The 18,995-nt window shown below is 35.4% G+C and overlaps 2 protein-coding genes and 1 long non-coding RNA gene across 3 annotated transcripts; 1 reads left to right on the forward strand and 2 right to left on the reverse strand.

Moving 5' to 3' along the window:
* The first annotated feature begins 5,625 nt into the window (after positions 1 to 5,625).
* Positions 5,626 to 9,212, forward strand: LOC141638954 (uncharacterized). Its single transcript, XM_074448139.1, has 5 exons — positions 5,626 to 5,739; positions 7,212 to 7,283; positions 7,468 to 7,680; positions 7,784 to 7,818; positions 8,232 to 9,212. Exons 1-5 carry the CDS (start codon positions 5,626 to 5,628, stop codon positions 9,049 to 9,051), a joined length of 1,254 nt encoding a protein of 417 aa, XP_074304240.1. The 3' UTR covers positions 9,052 to 9,212.
* Positions 9,213 to 9,875: 663 nt separating this feature from the next.
* LOC141642583 (ATP synthase gamma chain, chloroplastic-like) lies at positions 9,876 to 11,468 on the reverse strand. The gene is made up of 2 exons (XM_074451416.1): positions 10,702 to 11,468; positions 9,876 to 10,524 (listed from the first exon to the last, which is right to left on the reverse strand). Exons 1-2 carry the CDS (start codon positions 11,320 to 11,322, stop codon positions 10,057 to 10,059), a joined length of 1,089 nt encoding a protein of 362 aa, XP_074307517.1. The 5' UTR covers positions 11,323 to 11,468; the 3' UTR covers positions 9,876 to 10,056.
* Positions 11,469 to 16,522: 5,054 nt separating this feature from the next.
* Positions 16,523 to 18,696, reverse strand: LOC141629153 (uncharacterized). The gene is made up of 3 exons (XR_012537237.1): positions 18,676 to 18,696; positions 18,469 to 18,577; positions 16,523 to 16,774 (listed from the first exon to the last, which is right to left on the reverse strand). It is a non-coding gene; the product is annotated as an uncharacterized LOC141629153 (long non-coding RNA).
* Between the last annotated feature and the right edge of the window lie 299 nt (positions 18,697 to 18,995).

Genomic DNA, 18,995 nt, shown 5'->3' on the forward strand with positions numbered 1-18,995 from the left:
AAGTAAATCTGAAAAATTAAAAAAATGGACAATGAAAATAAAACAAAACCCATACAAAAACCCATACAAAATAAAACAAAACCTATATAAAACAAAACCCATATAAAAAAACAAAAAACCAAAAAAACAGAAACAAAAGGGAACGATGGATTGAAAAAAAAAAAGAGAAAGGAAGAGGAAAAGGGGAGGAAGGAAGCACGGGAGGAAGAGGAAAAAAAAAACAGCCACCACACGACCCACCGAGACCAACACCAACACCCGCATCCACCGACACAAACACCAACCCCTTTAATTTTTTTAAAAAAAATGAATCTGAAAGGAGGACGGTTGGTGGTCGGCGTGAGCGGCGGCAATATGGTGAATGGTGGTCGGCGTGAGCGGCGGCAATCTGAAAGGAGGGCTGTCGGTTGTGGGTGGTTGTGTGGGTGGTGGGGGTGGGGGGCGGCAGACGAGATAGGGAGGGAGGGAGGGAGGGAGGTGTTTAAATATGGTGAAAGGAGGGCTGTCGGTTGTGGTTGTTTTTTTTTGTTTGGTTTTTTTTTTGTTGGTTTTTTTTTGTTCATTTGGTTTTTTTTTTTTTTTGAGAGAATGAGAAAAAGATGAGAGAGAATGATTGTATGAGAGAAATGTGAATGAATGAATAATGAGGAAGTGAGTTGGAAGATTAGAATGGTGGAAGAGTTGTACAAAATTAGGTGGAGTTATACTTAATTAGGGAGGGAGATTAGGGAGGTTCATTTGTGACCCTTGAATGAGATGTAATCTCATCCCTCCATCCCTTCCATCCAAAGGCCCTTATAAGGACTTAGGGACTTATTAGATGTAGTGGCCTTATAAGAACCCTTCTCTCTCTCTCTCTCTCTCTCTCTCTCTATATATATATATATATATATATATATATATATATATATATATATATATATATATATATATACATAAATACATAAATTAAAAAACGAATTACATTGATAAAAATGCAATTCTTAGATATGCATAGAGAGTCCCATTCTCTTCTATGATATCCATCCTCTCCTCCTTAGCTATTTGGAGGTTTCGTTCAGCAGTTGCTATATCGTCATATAGCTGCAACAACTGCTGCTCTGTCAAGCCATTTTTTTTGGCGTCCTTGAGTGCGGTCCGAGCGTCCTCAAGGTAGCTCTTGTACCTGTTCTCGATGTCCAGCAATCGGCGGATGAAACTCCTGTTGTGCGCGGTCATACTAACAGTCTTACGGATAGTATCATTCATTGTTGATGATGAAGTTTGGAGTTTGTTTGAAAGATTTAGGGTTTGGAGTTTGTTTTAGCAGTTAGGGTTTGGAGATATATAGTGAGATAATGGAATGGTGGTTAGTTGAGATAATGCATGTATTTATACTAAGTAATGTGTCTTTTGAGTTATTTTTTAATTAATATATGTTTAGGAAGTTGTGCCATCATATCTCTGCTTCAAATCTTATAACTCTTCTCATTCCATATATTGTCCATTCATATGCAGGGATTGGCAGTAATAATGCATGCATCGGAATTATAACGGGCCGCCGTAATAATGCATGCATCTAGTAATATTTAATTTATTTATTGTTTAAAAAAAAATAAACAACAACGGTTATTAAAAAAAAAAACCGTTGTCTTTAGTTATAACAACGGTTTTTTATACTGTAACCGTTGTTATAACTTTCCACCAAAATTTAGTCACTCTTTCCACAACGGTGTTTTCTACTTTAAACCGTTGTTAATAGTTTTCACAACCGGTTTCTTAGTAAAACCAACCGTTGTTAAAACCTACTACAACGGACGCTTTAACAACGTCCGCTTTTTTATATAATAACGGTTTTTAACCGTTGTTGTAGCCTGTATCTGTAGTAGTGATTATTCGACACGGTTTTGGGTGGGTGCGATTCCTGAGCATATTGTTCCTCTTGTTAATTCGGATTCTGCTCTTTTATCTTAATTCTACTATCCTTTCCTTCAAAAAAAGAAATACAAATTACCCATTTAAATACAAAATTAACAACTTTTAATACAAAAAAAAATATAAATTACACATTTAAATACAAAAATAAATAAATTAACCATTAAAATTGAAAATATACGGTAAAAAGCAAATAAAAAGGTCTGAACCATGGACGGACATTGAAATTCAATGTCCGTCCATGGTCAAGACATTAAGTTTCAACGTCCCAACCAACAATAGACGTTGAAACCCAACGTCCAAACCAGTCGAGGACATCTACTATTCACGTCCTACCTATATCAACGTTGAAGTTCAACGTTTCAACCAAAGACATGCGTTGAAGTTTAACGTCCATGCCCATACAAGACGTTGAACTTCAACGTCCCTACCCATTATAGACGTTGAAGTTCAACGTCCCTACCCATGTAAGACGGTTATCAAACATCCTCAAGACCTCAAAAAACCCGACAACAAATCAATCGATATCAAATACAACAACAACAACAACAACAACAACAACAACAACAACAACAACAACAACAACAAAACCATCGAAAAAAACAAAACAACAACAAATCCATCCACAACAAACAACACTAACAATAACAACCCAACAACAAATCCGACAATAATAAGCCTATTTGCGAGATTGAAACGAGAAAATAACAAGAATGAGGAAGAATAACGAAATTGAAACAAGGATTAATTCAAATGAAGACAAACATACATTACTAGCCTAATTAAAATCAAATTATACAACTAAAACTAAATTAATTGAAAAAAAACGACTTACTTGATTAAAAACAAGGAGAATGAGCTCTCGTTGGTGCTGCTATGTCGTCCGTGGTGTTGCTGCGGTGGTGGTGGAGGTGTTGCGGTGGTGATGCAGTGGCGGATGTGGTGTGTCGTGGTGGTGTGGTGGGCGGGATGTATGGGAGTTGTGAGAGTGAAAGAGAGAAAGGGAGGAGTGAATGAGAGAGAGAGAGAGTAAGGGTAGGGGGCGTCTGTTTTTTGAAAACCATCGACGACGTTTCACAACCCGGTTCGTTTTTTTGTTTCCGCCTCTTTTCTTTTTCGCGTTTTGGTTTTCTGTACTCGATTGGCTTTGCCCAATAGGCCAATACTCCTTCCCACGGCCCACCGAAAAAAAAAACAAATACTCCATCTCAATTTCCCTTCCCTCTTTTCTAGGGATGTCAATGGGGCGGGGTGGGTGCGGAGGAGGGGTAACCCGCACCCGCCCCGCGAGTCTATAATGCGTACCCACACCCGCCCCGTGACCCGTGGCGGGTTGAACTTTTTAAACCCGTCCCCGCCCCGCGGGGACCCGTTGACCCGCCAAATTACATATCTCCTCATAAACAATTTTTAAAAATATAAATCTAAAATATACTAGTCGTACTACTTATAGAAATAAGTTTTCGCAAAATATACATTCAATTAACTAGTACACAAGTTTTTCAAACCATGAAAGAGTTTTACAAATAATGAAACACATGTCCAAAGTAAACAAAGCTGCTTGATCAAATTAACAGAGCTTCACTCATTGTCCCCTCAAATCATCTAAAGCTCCGTTAGCATTCTTACCAAACTCCGTTCACCGTTTTCAAGGTCTTCATAAATCCTAACTTTTGGTTAGTCTCCATTTAGATTGTTGGCCACTGTTGGGTATTTGGGTGGGTAGTTTTATAAAAAAATTGGTTTGGGCTTTTTATCCTCTTGTTATAATTTTTTATTATTATTATAGTATAATTACTACTACTTATTATAGGTGGGTTGGAGATTTGGAGATGAGTGAGGCGGGTATAAGCGAAGCGGGGACATGCGGAGCGGGACGGGCGGGGTGGGTGTGGGGCGGGGTGGGTATGGGGCGGGTTTCATGTGATACCCATCCCCGCGACGAATGATACTTTTGAAACCCATCCCCGCCCCATGACCCGTCAAATCATTACCCGCGCCCGCCCCAAGTGGGGCGGGTGCGGGGCTAGACCCGCCAAAACCCGCCCCACTAACATCCCTACTCTTTTCCCTTTCCTGCCGTAAATCCCAATTTCAACTTCAACTTCCCGCTTTCAATTTCAACTTCCCTCATTCAATTTCAATTTAATTCAACTTCAACTTCCCGCTTTCAATTTCAACTTCCCTCATTCAATTTCAATTTCAACTCCCCTCTTTCAATTTCAACTTCCCTCTTTCAATTTCAACTTTACCTCTTTCAGTCCGTCTCAATTTCACTCTTTCAATTTCAACTTTACCAAATCATGATTTTTAGGTATATCTCTCTCTTTTTTTAGGTATATTAAATCATGATTTTGAGATAATTCCAACTTTATCAAATCATGATATAATTTCCACCACGATAATTTTGTTTTTCAATTTCAACTTTACCAAAATATTAGTCCGAAATTTTAATATATAGGATTAGTTACAGTAATGCGAATTTACCCAATGTTTTATTATTTTGTTTTTTGTATGTAGATAATTTGTTACAGTTATTATGCCTCCCAAGACTCGCAAGAACAAGGGCAAAATTAAGGCTTCGGCGACTTTTGGGTATATATTCTTTAATTTGAAGAATTGTTGTTGAGTATACGGTTTTGTTCGTTTTTCTTATATATTGGTGTTTATTATATTTCAGATTTGAAATTGATGTTGATAACATTCCTCAACATCATCGAGAAACACTCATATCTCATTCGCTGATGATTATGAGTCAGTCAAATACTACATATAATTTCTTCCTTCTAACAATTGTTTTTGGAGAAACTTCAATCAATCTTGTCTTTTATTTGTATAATATCTATCTTTATGGTTTTACCTGTAATGGTGGGATATGGTATTAACCAAGTGAAAGTAAATATACCATAAAAGGTGGAATTGAGACTAGCTTTACGGAAACTTATCGAGTACTAAGAAAAAGATTGGGGTAGATGTATTAAGGCAGTGTGTTTCAAATCTGTATCACAATGATTCAAGTAATTGGGCGGAAGCGTATTATGATATAGTTGCAAACATCGCTGAAACCTAACCCTTTCAACGATGTTTGCAACTATATCATAATACGCTTCCTCCCAATTACTTGAATCATTGTGATACAGATTTGAAACACACTGCCTTATACATCTACCCCAATCTTAAACTTCTTATCACTCGGATAAGTTTCCGTAAAGCTAGCCTCAATTCCACCTTTTATGGTATATTTACTTTCACTTGGGTAATACCATATCCCACCATTACAGGTAAAACCATAAAGATAGATATCATACAAATGAAAGACAAGTTTGGTTGAAGTTTCTCCAAAAACAATTGTTAGAAGAAAGAAATTATCGTTTGAAGGCGTTTCAGGGACTGAAATAACATGTTTCTTGGTAAGTGCTATGTTACATTAGTTGCTTGCCTTCATTATTTAGTAAGTACATCTGGTTTCTTGGTTCTTTTGTAACTAGTTGGTGAAGCAACTTTTTTTGGGTATCTTAGTAAGCTCGTTTTTATTATTTTTATTATTTACCAAGTGCATCCCGTTTCCGGGTTCTTTTGCACCTAGTTGGTGAAGCAACTTTTTTGGTATCCTATGTTATATCGATTAGTAAACTCGCCTTTATTAGTTAGCAAGGACATCCCATTTTTGGGTTTCCTGGTACCTTATTGATGTTATAACCATTGTAAATGATGGCGTGCTGCAATTTAAAAGTTGATGCTATAATTGTTTCATACTTTGTCGTCTGTGAAAGTGTTCTAGGTTTGTTATTGATTGTTAGTGCCAATTATGCAAGCCGACATGGGGTACGGTACTCCATGGTTGGTCTTCATAGTAAAGCTACAACGAATAAGTGAAACACCTATTCTGTGCCTTTTCAATTGTTTGGTCATAATTTTGTTCCTTGATGACGTAGTCCTATTATGTGTCTTTCCAATTGTTTGGTCCTAATTTTATTGGACCTTGACTAATGATCGTAGAGATAAATCATCCGAGTAGGACACTTTAGGGATGTATTCTTGGGAGTATCACTGAAATTACGTTTGACTTAGCCTACTCCCTAACCGTGGCATGCTAAAATTCCTATAAATCTCTACTTACTACCTTTGGGCGGACATTTGAATAGTTTGCAAATAGGTTGCCAAGTTCAAACTATGAACATTGTAAACGTTGGAAGACGTAAACGTAGTAGGTTATGGGTACTTGGAACACAAACAACGCACACGTCTAAGCATAACATTTTATACGTGTTTGTCATCGTATATAAACTTATTTGGCTAGGCTTCCAACTGCAAGTACCCGTGTTTTCCTTAAGGATTATGTTGCGACACTAACGGACACCTGAGTAGCTGTGCATACAGTTCAGCAAAAGGGTGCATGCCATAAAGTGCTACTTCTATTAAACAAGGGGTTCACATAGACGGAGCAAAATATGTAGGCAGGCCTTAATATACACACCAGCCGCTACACAAGAAAACATTAAACAGTGGCCTTTACTAAACCTTTGCAAAATAAAGGTGTTTTCAAATAACACATTCTTCATTAGCACCGTATTGAATCTACTCCTTAAGTGGTTCAAGGTGTTTTTTCCATTTCTACGATGCGTAATTGTTCCTTGTCTCGTGAGCGGTATGGTGTTGTGGGGGACATTTGTAGCAAAGGCATTCTGGCAAGAAACGTGCACAATCCTTCTCCAAAAAACACAATTGGTCTTCACATATGTATGGCGGTGCTTAGTACTGTTGTCCAGTCGCCTCTAAAAAGTAGGTCTTACTCAGCTGGTAACCTAACAACATTGTCATTTTTTTACCGGCTGCCAATCCCTTGGGTATATCAGAAATTCTGTATTCAGAAATATCATGGTATTTGCAAACTCTATATTTTGGTGCATAAAGTGCATATTTAAAATTGCAATGGAGGAGAAAGGGGGCAGCATAGCTTTGTGTTTTTTTGATTGGCGTTAAGCTTCCTTTTGCTGTAACGTTTGGCCTATTTCACTGTCCAAGCGCAAAATTTAATGCAGCACAATACGGTCCTGCTATCCGGGAAATTTCTTTTTAGACGCTGGCCTATGTACTTGTGCACAGAAAATATGTTTGAGATGGCCTATGTACCTTTTTTGCATTTTCGGCATAAGCTTTCCTGGCTATTTGGCTGGACTCCTTATTTGCAGAGGTTAGCACCAAATAGAACTAACTATACTGCATTTCATAGCACACTGCGGCTCATCGTTGTGTAAAACTGATTCATAATGCATGCATCTTTTGGGTAATTTTAGGTCATTATTGAGTTTGGACCAACTTGCGGTTGTTTGCCTGGTCCTATGCTCCAGGTGTTTGCCATTTTGATTGTAACTGTCACCCAACAATAGTGATTAGCATTAGTATTTGTAGAACAGTTTGTGTTACCAAGCATCACGATATTTCTCTTGCGTATGACACAATCTAATGCACTTACATTATTCTCTATGTTCAAATAAGGCCGGCTAGCTTTAGTATACTCCTATATTGTAAGATATCACATTTTTTAAGTAGTTCAAACTTCAAAGGCAGGTCTTCAGATGCTTTAGTACTCATCTACACCAACAAGATGATATTACTTGTCAGGCAGACTTCCTTGCCAGACACCTTCATACTGTTGAGTGTGATATTGTAGCTAATAATGATTTCGTTGTCCGTTTTAATGTGTATTGGTGTCACCCACTCCAACTCAAGGATGAATTTAAGCAGCCGTCTGAATGCCCCAAGGTCGTGTGCCTTTCCGCCTCGCTTATTTTATTTTTAAATTTTTTCCGGTCTCATTTTTCTTTATCTAATTCCTATTTATGAGTTTATTTGCTAATCCATTCAGATATCCACTGATATACAAGTACACGAAGTTCGCAGGTATGTAACTCTTTATTATGTTTACTTTTTATTGTTTTGATTTTACATTTAGTTTCCATTTGGTGTTGTATCAAACAATTGTCCTTTGGACACCACGTAAATGAATTTTACATCTGATGTAGTACATCAGATGGTATAGTACTTGAGCATTAAGATAAAGTTTCTTAGTTTTAATTTAAAACTTTTGAGTTTTATTATAAAGTTTTTGAGTTCATTTACTTAGATATTAATCTCAAAAAATTACATTATAACTCAAAAAAATTACATATAAGCTCATAAAAATTTGATTTTTGACGTCATAAAGCCAAATTGTAATTTATAAGCTTTATAGAACTCAAAAAAATACACAAAAACTCATCAAGTATGAGGTAGTACATCTGATGTACAATCATTTTTCTCCGTTTTGTTGGCAGGACTGTGCGTTCCCTATTGGAGGTGTATACAGTTATGGTTCATCACGATACTAATAAGGAGTTAAAGATCTGCGGGAAAATGTTAGTTTGTGACAATTGGACCGGGTTTTTATATTTTGACAGAAAAATGCTGAATCCTGTCATACTTTCTGGAAATGTGGAAACCATACCTATAAATGTCAAAAGGCGTTGTCTTAATTTATCAGAGTATTTGGCTATGGGGATAAGGCTTAAGGATGTTGAAGGTCGGGTATTGATTGAGGGAGAAATTTCTTGGAATGATTACAAAGCTAAGGAACCGATATCTTGGTATGATAAGCGTATTTGCTCCGTCATTCGCGGTAAACATGGCTACGCGGCAGTGTTTTATTCAATATTTTCCAAGGCAAGGCAAGCTGAAGTGAAAATTTCGTTCGAGTGTGCTGAATATCCGGATGTTAGATATTCTCTTGATGGGAGTATTGTTGCTGGGCACAGTAAAGGAACATACTTGACTGAATATGACAAGGCATGCTATCAGAGTGTCCTTTTTCGAGGTAATTCTTCAGATCTCCAATCTGGTTGTACCGTACCACTTTCAAAATCCGTGGTTGCTGTGCCAATTGATGCGTTCTTAACGGTTGTCATCAACTTGTATGCAAGTCCGCTGTCTCCTGAACTTCCTAAAGAACATTTGACTTCGAATGTTACCTTTAATATGGTTCCTGATGTTAAGCCGATTAAGGAGGGGAACTGTATCATTAAAGTGTGTTTAGAATGGAGTGATTTTCCTAAATTAATTTCCGAGGAACGGAACTCCAGTCTTAGTGACAGCGAGTGAGAAGGTATTCTAAATTTCGGTTTATGGAGTTTTAGCTTATGTATTGTACTGTAAGTTAATTAGCTAATTAGCGAACTAATCTTTGGAGTATATTTGTATTATGGATTATGAAGGGATAACTAAAGCCTATGTTTTTAAAATCATTTTAATTAATTTGTTAGTAAGTATGGTGAACTCATATATTGTAAATTGTATGTCTCATGCTATTTTTAGTTTATCATGATTTCTTAGAAGACCTATCAATCACCACAGAAATATGATAATGAGAATGGATGGACTCTTACCCTAATTAGTCATTCCTAGACTTCCAGACTTGAATCTTATATTAATTGTAGCCTTATAGAAGTATCAATTCGCTACCCCGCTTAACGAGTCTTTTGAATCGGTTTGATAAACTTCGGTTCGAGCTCGAATCATTCCCGGCCCCAAGTCCAAGTTTTGGTTTGTTTTTTAGTATAGTTTTTTTTTTTAAATTATATGATAATTGTAACACCTCCAATATCCTCTTAGTCTAAAAATCATTTCTTTATGTAAAATAAGGTTGTCACAATGTAACCAAATGTGGTACTAGTATGATAACGTAACAAAGGGAAATGTCTAAATGAGATAAAGTTGAAATGATAAAAAAAAAATCCGATCACAACAATACAGATTTCCTTAAGAGGTACTTGAAATGGGTTAAGTGAACTCGAGGGAGTGATTATAGCCTCATAGGTACTTGTAATGGCGTTAAGTGAACTCGAGGAAGTAATCGTCTGCACTTCTCTTTTATCATAAACAGTTACGAAGTTTGTGCACATAGTACCATCATAGTAGTAACAAACTTGTCGAAAAAATGAGGTATATCAAACATCATATAATCTCTCTGGCTGTTCATTAACATACACACATCCAACATTTATACCAACAATAGTAATTTGTTTTACCAAAAAAACACAACATAATAACATTTGGGTGATCGATGTAATTAATTACGAAGTATTATGAAAACAATAATACTCTTTTTCAAGTTAAGGCATTGGCACCTGCAACAATCTCCAAGATTTCACCAGTAATCTTAGCTTGACGCTGTCGATTGTAAACCATCGAAAGCGATTTCTTCAAATCACTCGCATTATCAGTAGCATTACTCATGGCTGTCATCCTCGCCGCCAGTTCGCTGGCCAATGACTCCTGCAACGCCCTCAATATCTGACTGTTCAAATACAATGGCAACAATGCATCCAGAATTTGTACCGGATCTTGCTCGAATTCCAAAATTGGCGAAAAATCAGCTGTTGCTTGTCTGACAGTTTCTCTTTCCACTGTCAGTTTCCCTTCCTTTGTCGTTAGCCTGAATAGCTCGTCCTCTGCCGCGTCCACGCAGTTTCCGTTAATGTCGCAAATTTCTCCTTTTGGTGATAGCGGTAGTAGTGTGTGGATTACTGGATCGGCTTTCACCAGTGACACAAATTTCGTGTATAGAAGCTCTACCTTAATACAGAACATCACGTATCAGAAATCAATTTCTATTTTCAGAATATTATGTATGATTGTACGCACTATTGTCATAGGATTACGCTAGCGTAATCCTATGACAATAGAAGAATAATCTTTGATTTGATCAAATCAAAGAGTTATTCTAAATTAATAATTTTATTTCTTACATACCTTATCGACTTCCTCAGACACGAAAAGAGAGAAAACATCGTCTGCAATGGCCTGAGCATCTTTGGCAGTCGGTAAATTAGTCCCCTCGAGGAAGCGATCAACAGGAATATGAGGCCGACGGATGAAGTACGAGTTTCCTTTCTTACCGACACTTATAACAGTATATTCGACACCTAATTTCTTGAGCTCAGAAATGCGCTGCTCTGCTTTCTTAAGAATATAATTATTGAATCCGCCGCAAAGACCGCGGTCACCAGTAACGACAACGAGAGCAATTTTCTTGACAGGGCGATTTTTGGTCAATGGAATATCAACATCCTCAGTTTGAAGCTGTTCGTTAATGTTGTACAGAACTTCGACAAGTGTTTCGGAGAAAGGACGGCCGTTAACGACAGCTTCTTGAGCACGACGGACTTTAGCAGCCGCGACAAGCTTCATTGCTTCAGTGATCTTCTGAGTGTTTTTGACTGAGCCAATGCGGTCGCGAAGCTCGCGAAGATTGCTGCATTGGATGGAGATTGGGGAGGCTGTGGTGTTAGAGGTTGCGGAAGTAGCGGTAGCGGTTGTGGTGGTGGTTGTGAAGCTGCTCACTGAAGAGCTAAAGGATAGTGAGCAAGCCATTGGTGGGATGAGATGAGATGAGGTGAAGTATCTCTTGGAAAAGAGTAGTGTGGTTTGAGAGGGAGAAGTTGTTGAATGTGTTAGAAATCTTATCTAAGAGTGAAACGTGTGAGGAGAAATTTGTGTGGGTGTGTGATGTGGAAGAAAGGAGGGAAATGAGAGGGTGGGAATGTGGATGATTTAGATGAGGTTTTGATTTGTTGTTGAGAGGGGAGATAAGGAGGGAGATTTGGACCATTCAAATGTAGGACTTTGAGACTAAGAAATCTAATAAGAATGTTATTGACTTGTTGGATGTGTTTAAGGTATAACATTGATTCCAGTACTTGTTTTGTTAATTAAAGTAGGTTTGATCTCGGCTTTGTCCGGGTTATCTTTATTTATCATTTAAAATTTATTTTCTATGAAAAATGATTCGCTAAATTTGGTTAACACATACATTTACAATTTGAGTTAAAACTTGGGAGAGACGATCTCTCACTATGTTATTGAGAGACCAATCTTTCGTATTCTTTTATTTGTATTTCGTACCCCTTTTGTTGTTGATCATAACAAAGTAATTTCGTACTTATTTACATAATAAATGTACCAATTTTATCATTAATCATAATTTGTACCTATTTTATTACCTTTAGTACCACTTTTTCTTAAAATTGTACAATAGTATCTCAATAAAGCTTATTAAGAGACTGTCTCTCAGGAGACCTGCAATTTATATCTTGAAATTATGATGAGATGTAAAACTTATTAACAAATTATGAGACACGTTCACCACTCCCATTGTTAATATTATTACTTTCACTACATCCCTTGTTAATACTATTACGTTTACTACTTTTTCGGTTACGGTTGTTTTTTTAACTGCTCCTACTATTTTCACTACTCCCACGGTTATTATTTTTTCTTTCACTACCTCCGCATTTATTACTGTTAATTTCACTACTCCCGTTGCTGATAGTATGACTTTCACTACCCTGCTACTATTGTTGCTTTTACTACTCACATGGATGTTTACTATCATGTTAGTTGATGATTATATAGTTGTATTAAAGTTATATACTTAAATAAATCTGAAATATTAGATTAGAATATTATTTAAGAGCAATCATTATTATTTACTAATTAAATTACAAATCTAATGAATTATATATGAGAATATTATATTTTTTGGAATCTAAAATGATTTATTTACCTTTTAAAAGTTTCCAAATATAACGACTTATATTATATTTGTATATGTTAAATAATTAACATCTTTATACTAATTAATACCATAAGTAGGGCCTGTTTATTTAAAAAAGCTCACAATATTCTGGTGTTCTCTAAATTTATACTTCAACCAAAACTATATAATATTTACATTGAAATCCCTTGTTCAGGTCCATCACACAGCGCTAGCGATTAAAAACTATATAATATAATTAATTTGTTTAGATTTATTTAACTACGTTGAAGTTCCTTGCTTTCTGGATTTAATATATAGTATTGTTTAGATTTTTTTTGTCAGAAACTATTTTTTATTTAGGGTCATTTGTAAACAACTATTTTTCATTTTATTTTTGCTTACAACTAACTTTCATTTCTTCTTTTTGCAAAAGACTACCAGAATTCCACTTTCGGCGAAAAAAGTCAACTTTTCGGTATTGACTTGCTCTTTTCTCCCCTTTTCACACATATAACCTAGATTTTTCATTTGTTCACCCTACAAAATGTGAAAAAACTCCTATTCATGCCCAACACCTTATCAAAAGTCTCTTCCATCTCAATCTCCCTCCCTCTCTATCTCCGTCGTAAAATCACGTTTACTACCGCCTTCAACTACGTCTTTACATTTCGACAACCTTAACTTATAGACTATTCATGATTCATCAACCCAATGTCCATGAGTCCATCTCAGACATATTAAAGTACCCTTTTTTTTCTCTTCATGGTGAAGATGTTGGGTATAAGAAAACTAATGAGATAGTAGACAAGTAATCCTAAGAATGAATCCATGATTATTTTCTAATAGTTAACACTGGGCGTCTTTGTTTGCTCATAATAGATCATTATTGTTGAAGAAGTATTTACCATGTTCTGATAAATTTCCATGGTGGTTTGTTTGATGAATTAGGATTTTGATTCGGGTAAGAGATGGACAAATTGAGGTGATTAATGTTAGGTTTAATCAATATTTATCATCAATTATTAGGTTTAAGTAGTAAAAAATTAAATTTAACATAAAAATGACGAATCAACATTGGAGAGTTGACTTTTTTTAGTCGGAAGTGGAATTCTGGTAGTCTTTTGCAAAAAGAAGAAATGAAAGGTAGTTGAAAGCCAAAAGAAAATAAAAGGTAGTTGTTTAAAAATGACCCTAAATAAAAGATAGTTTCTGACAAAAAAAAACTCATTAAATTAAGAGTGAATTTAGAGAGGTAAGATTCTCTCTACTTTGGGACAAGAACTAGGGGTCTTTTGTCAAAATGACCGTTTGTTTCAAATTATTCGTCAAAATAATCATTACATCAAACTATTATCTAAACTAGCAATATGTAGGTAAAAAAAAGATGGTTACTTTAATTGAACCACCTTATCTTATGAACAAGAGAACTAAATAAAGAAGATAGTAAAATTTAGTAAAGTAGAATTATACTTCTATTCATTTTTTAAAATTATGGAATAATGATTATATTAACCACTAAAAAAAGTACACAATTATTAGCACATACAAAAATGAAATATACTAAAATTTACTGTTTTCGTTTCAATATCAAGATTAGTAAAATCATCGATTTTTAATAGAAATTAAATTGAAATTCACCAAAAAAATCAGTAAATTAAATTCAAATTATATGATCTACTCAACCCTAAGTCCTCAACGACTGTGTACTTCGTATTAGTAAAATTTGGCTTAATAGCTTTGTTATCATGCTATGTTTTGTATGAAGTGTTGAGTTAGAAAATGTTGAGACACAAGAATTTCCTACGAGTCTATTACTACTTTACTACTAGTCCTCCCTTACTGGCAAAATCAATCTTGCAATTTAATGTGTAATTTATCAAACGAGTGCGATCCATTAATTTTTTTTATTATTATTTTTAATGAAAACAATGTGAATAGGCTAACAATATTTGTGGGTTAATTAAGGTAAAAACTTGTTTAGCTAAGATATTATTAGTTTGGGAATTTACTTTGATAAAATGGTTACTTTGGCGAATAGTTTGAAGCATATGTTTATTTTGGAAAAAGACCCTACTTTAAAGACCTTGTATTGATATAGCATCTTTCTCAAGTGTGGTAGCACTTTTCAAATTCAATTGAATAATGAGAGAGGTGGATGGGGGAGAGGGATTATGTACAAATTAAATGAGTAGTTGATTTATTTATTTTAAGAAAAATGTATAGGGTAATTTTAATGTTGGTTTTTTTGTCATATATTTAAATGAAAATCGTGTCATTATTAAAATACTAGAAAATAAGAATAAATTTATAGTTTATTTAAGGTTTACAAACTTGTCTAAAGTGGACTTTATAGAAGCTTAACTTTTCTGAACTGAACTTATAGGAGCTGAGTGAAGGTGATACAAATACACATTGTGTATGGAATTTTCATAAACAACCCAATAACATTGTGACACGTGGCAAACTATAGTTAACTTTCATTAATTAGTGTAAGGGTAGATTAGTAATTTAGCATTTATTGTTAAATTGTTAGCACATTTAGTTAACTATGTAAGTCAAACCTTAAAAAAAGATGTTGGTGAGGCTTGAACCCATGACCTCTTGATTTGGATGGCCTTGCTGTAAATTTAATTGTATATGAATTAGATCAAAATTGCAATTGGTCTTGTTTTGTTCAATTGTTTTCACGAAGGTTTTGGCCGCGCTGAAATTGAGCCGCTGAAAAAAAAAAATTTGCTCTCTTTGCTCTCGGCAAAAACCGCTGGAAAATTTTAAAAATTTTTTTTTTTTTCGTATTTTTCCTTCTTTTGGCCGAGCTGGATTTTTTTTGTTCGAAATTTTTCTCTTTTGGCCATAAAATGTACATTATACGGATGTTGTACACTCGCTTGATAGTGAAACGGTTCACTCACGTACCATTTAGTTATTTTAAAGCAATTTAAAGTAACGGATTATCGTGAATTAAAATTAGGTTGATAGAAGCGGTTTTGTCACATAATTTTAATCGTTAAAAGGTGGTTTGGATAAATTTAACATAATTACGGAATTATGTCACGAATAAATTTTGTTTTAGTTGATGCATTTTATTTATCGTTACTTTTGAATGCCATGAATGTTTTTTATTACGTATTTAATTTTACAAACGGTTGTAACTTAGTGTGGCCTTAGTAGAACGTGTTACCGTAATGATGGAACACGGTCTTGGTTGTATTTTGAGATCTCGCATCTCCGTTTTGGGTTTTTCTTTGTAATTACAGTTTTTATTTAGAATGTAAATAGGTTTATATTTTGTAAATTTTAAATTGTAATTTTGAGAAGACCAAAGATGGAGAATCGGATGCTCACTCCCGCTACATGGATCAAGATGGAACATCAAGACAAGCTTCTCGGGTCCAACGGTGGATTCCAAAGTTGTATTATGTTCATTTTGCTAGGATAGGCCACACTAGGACTTTTATTTACGTTTTGCATTTATTTTTATGTTTTTCATCGTAACGATAGTGTGCATCATATTCCGCCTAAAACCAAACCACCTAATATTTGCATGAAAACTGACTCATATAGAGGTCACGCGTTAGTTTTCTTTGATATACAGATATCACACGTTTTTTCTTTAAGCCATCACCTAAGTTAATTCATTCACGTAATGCTAGATTTTCGTTCACTTAAAATGAATTAAAACTAAGTTGATGGGATCTTCCTCGTATAACCAAAAATTGAGAATAGTCTTTATAGGTCAAACTCCAATGAATCCCTTCTTCGTCGGTAGGCATAATATGACCCCTTCTACGTCGGGTAAGTTGGAACTGATTGACCTATTTTATCTCAACACTATGGTCACTCGTACGATCCTGTGATTATGGTGGACTATAGATAGGATTTACGGAAATCTATCGACCAAGAGTTCTTGTGACACCCTTAAAATTTAGCGTTATCTAAATACTTAAATGCGTAAATTCTACGGAAAAACTGGTAGGATATGTTTGTAAATGGTTCAACTAGTCAAAAACCTGTAATTTCAAAAAAATTTCTTCCTAAACCATTCACAACCAATCCAACTCAAGAAGAGTGTCAAAAACCCTGCAAAAGCTGATAAACTAATTTACATACATAACTAAAGACGCGGAAATATAGTGATACAAACCCAAAATAGAAAAGGGAGACATATGTCCCTTCAAATTATATACAAGACCAAAAGTTAAAAGGTTTACTAATAGAATAGCCAAAACTAGGTCCAAGGTTCCTTGCTCACTAGCTCGTCTGTGACCCCAACTAAGCATCAACAACCTGTCAATCGCATTTTATACAAACACGAAAGCCACAATTCAGTGGGGAGTAACTTCGAGTCCTCCCAGCCACGAATCGTCATAATTAATGTAACATGTAGTAAAACATGTAAACTATATGATAATTCATCTAATTTCCAAGCATCCTAACATATGAATGCTAAATTGACTAATTTAAACTATCATGTGAAAAATTTAACAAATTGTAATCCAAACTCTATCAACCATAGCCGGCTTGCATCTCACCTTCTATGATTCATAGAATCATCAAACAAGAAAGGGCAATATATCAAAGACAGGCATAAGTTCTTAGTCCCGTCAATAGTCACTTTGTAACTCGAGTCTATACCACGAGGTAGGGAAGGTAATCGAACCGGTATCTTGGCTCAGCGGTTAATATTAATAAAACATGGCCAAGAGACAACACAACCCTAGCCTAAAAATGCTTGAGACCTAGACATGCGGATACACACCACCGCACCCAAGACCCACAACTTTTTTTAAAACAAAGTGAAGTGAGTACCCTAAGGAGTCCACCAAAGGGTTGGCTAGTACTTAAGCTGACCACTTACTATCAAAATAAGTAACTGAGGTCATGCCCCAACTTGGATAAACATCCACTAGTCAGGAACACAAAGGCTATCAAGCAGTGAACATATACTCGTCAAAGACTATAAAGACCTATCTATGATGAAGGCCGAAGTACTCACCTAGGACCTAGTCCCACTAGTCCCGACTTGAATACTTTAGCCCACACCACACAAGACTCACCACACAAGTCAAGTAAGACACCCACTTAACCATAAGAGGGTAAAAAGTCCTACTTACCAACATAAATACTAACATTCTATCATGTGAAAGGCTATATAAATGTCTATTCAAAGATACAAATCCAACAAAAGTATCCTCAATAAGTATTAAATACCAATTTTCAATTCTAACAATTTTAATAATATTAAAGGCTTTAGGGGAAACTAGGGCCATTTCTACAATACAAGACACTATTAAATTCAATAAGCTATACATGTGAACTAAAGCTTGATAAATGGCCTAAAACAAGAAAAAGGCCGATTATCTAAATCATTCAACCGAATTTTTACCCGCAACCCTGACCTGCGGCAGTGCAGGTCAAATTGCGGTGACCAATCACTCAATTAAGCGACATCGCATCGATCAAAGGGACTAAGGCTCGGCTTTTTGCAGACAATCAACAAAATATTACAATTATCGCTATAAAATTCATTTTGTAAACTATCCTAACATGTGATAACTATTAATATAAGCACAATTTTACCATTAACATACTTTTTATTACTAGTATGAATCAATTCAAAATACTACCCCTTTGTTACTTATATTAATTATAACATTACTCAACCTAAAATGACCAATATTGTACGAAAAACCGCGAAACAAGCACGGACCAACCCGGGCCAACCGTGGGCTAGCCGTGGGCCTGCTGCCCGTCCCCCTACACCACCATTTTTTTCCATTTTTGTTTAGTAAAAGACCGTCTGAACATTAATTAATCGTTCCCAATTCAACTTTGTTAATTTAAACTAACAAAAGGCATAAATTAAACATGCATGCAACAAATTTTACATGTGAAAACTACTATTCAAACAAAAATCACCAAACATACAAAAACAACAAAGATTGTGACGATAATTCGTCGAGTAACTCGAAATATGTTACCTTAAGCTAGAAAATGAGCAATTAGCACCTCAAAACCGAAACCCTAACAACAACTAGCCGCTATCCTCTACAATATACGAGTCCCCGAACTCGTCCTCCAAATATTCACCTAATTAAACAATAAAAACACCATAAATAAGCACCAAAACCGAAAATACCGAAATTTCATCTTAAAACAACTTAATGAAAACTGAAATTAAATTATACCAAGTTGTAGATCGCGACGAGGGGATTCCGGAAAGGTAAATTTCGTGAAAAACCGATTAGAAACGAGTAAGTTATGTCAATTTTTAGCTTGATTTTATAAAAATGGAGTTTTGGAACAAGGAAGAAGATGAAGGAAGGAATGAAAATCAGAAAAAAAAGAATAAAGGGGAAGGGGTGCCGCGTAAGGGAGAAAGGAAAGGAGGAAAGGAAGGTGCGGGAGTTTTAGTCGGGATTTTTACGAGTTGGTTTTGACTCGTTTCTATAATAATTAAATCCGTAAGTCAAACGCAAATTCCGTCAAGACCAAAGTTTTTAAACAC

This window comes from Silene latifolia, chromosome 2 (assembly GCF_048544455.1).
Source record: "Silene latifolia isolate original U9 population chromosome 2, ASM4854445v1, whole genome shotgun sequence".
Classification (NCBI taxonomy): domain Eukaryota; kingdom Viridiplantae; phylum Streptophyta; class Magnoliopsida; order Caryophyllales; family Caryophyllaceae; genus Silene; species Silene latifolia.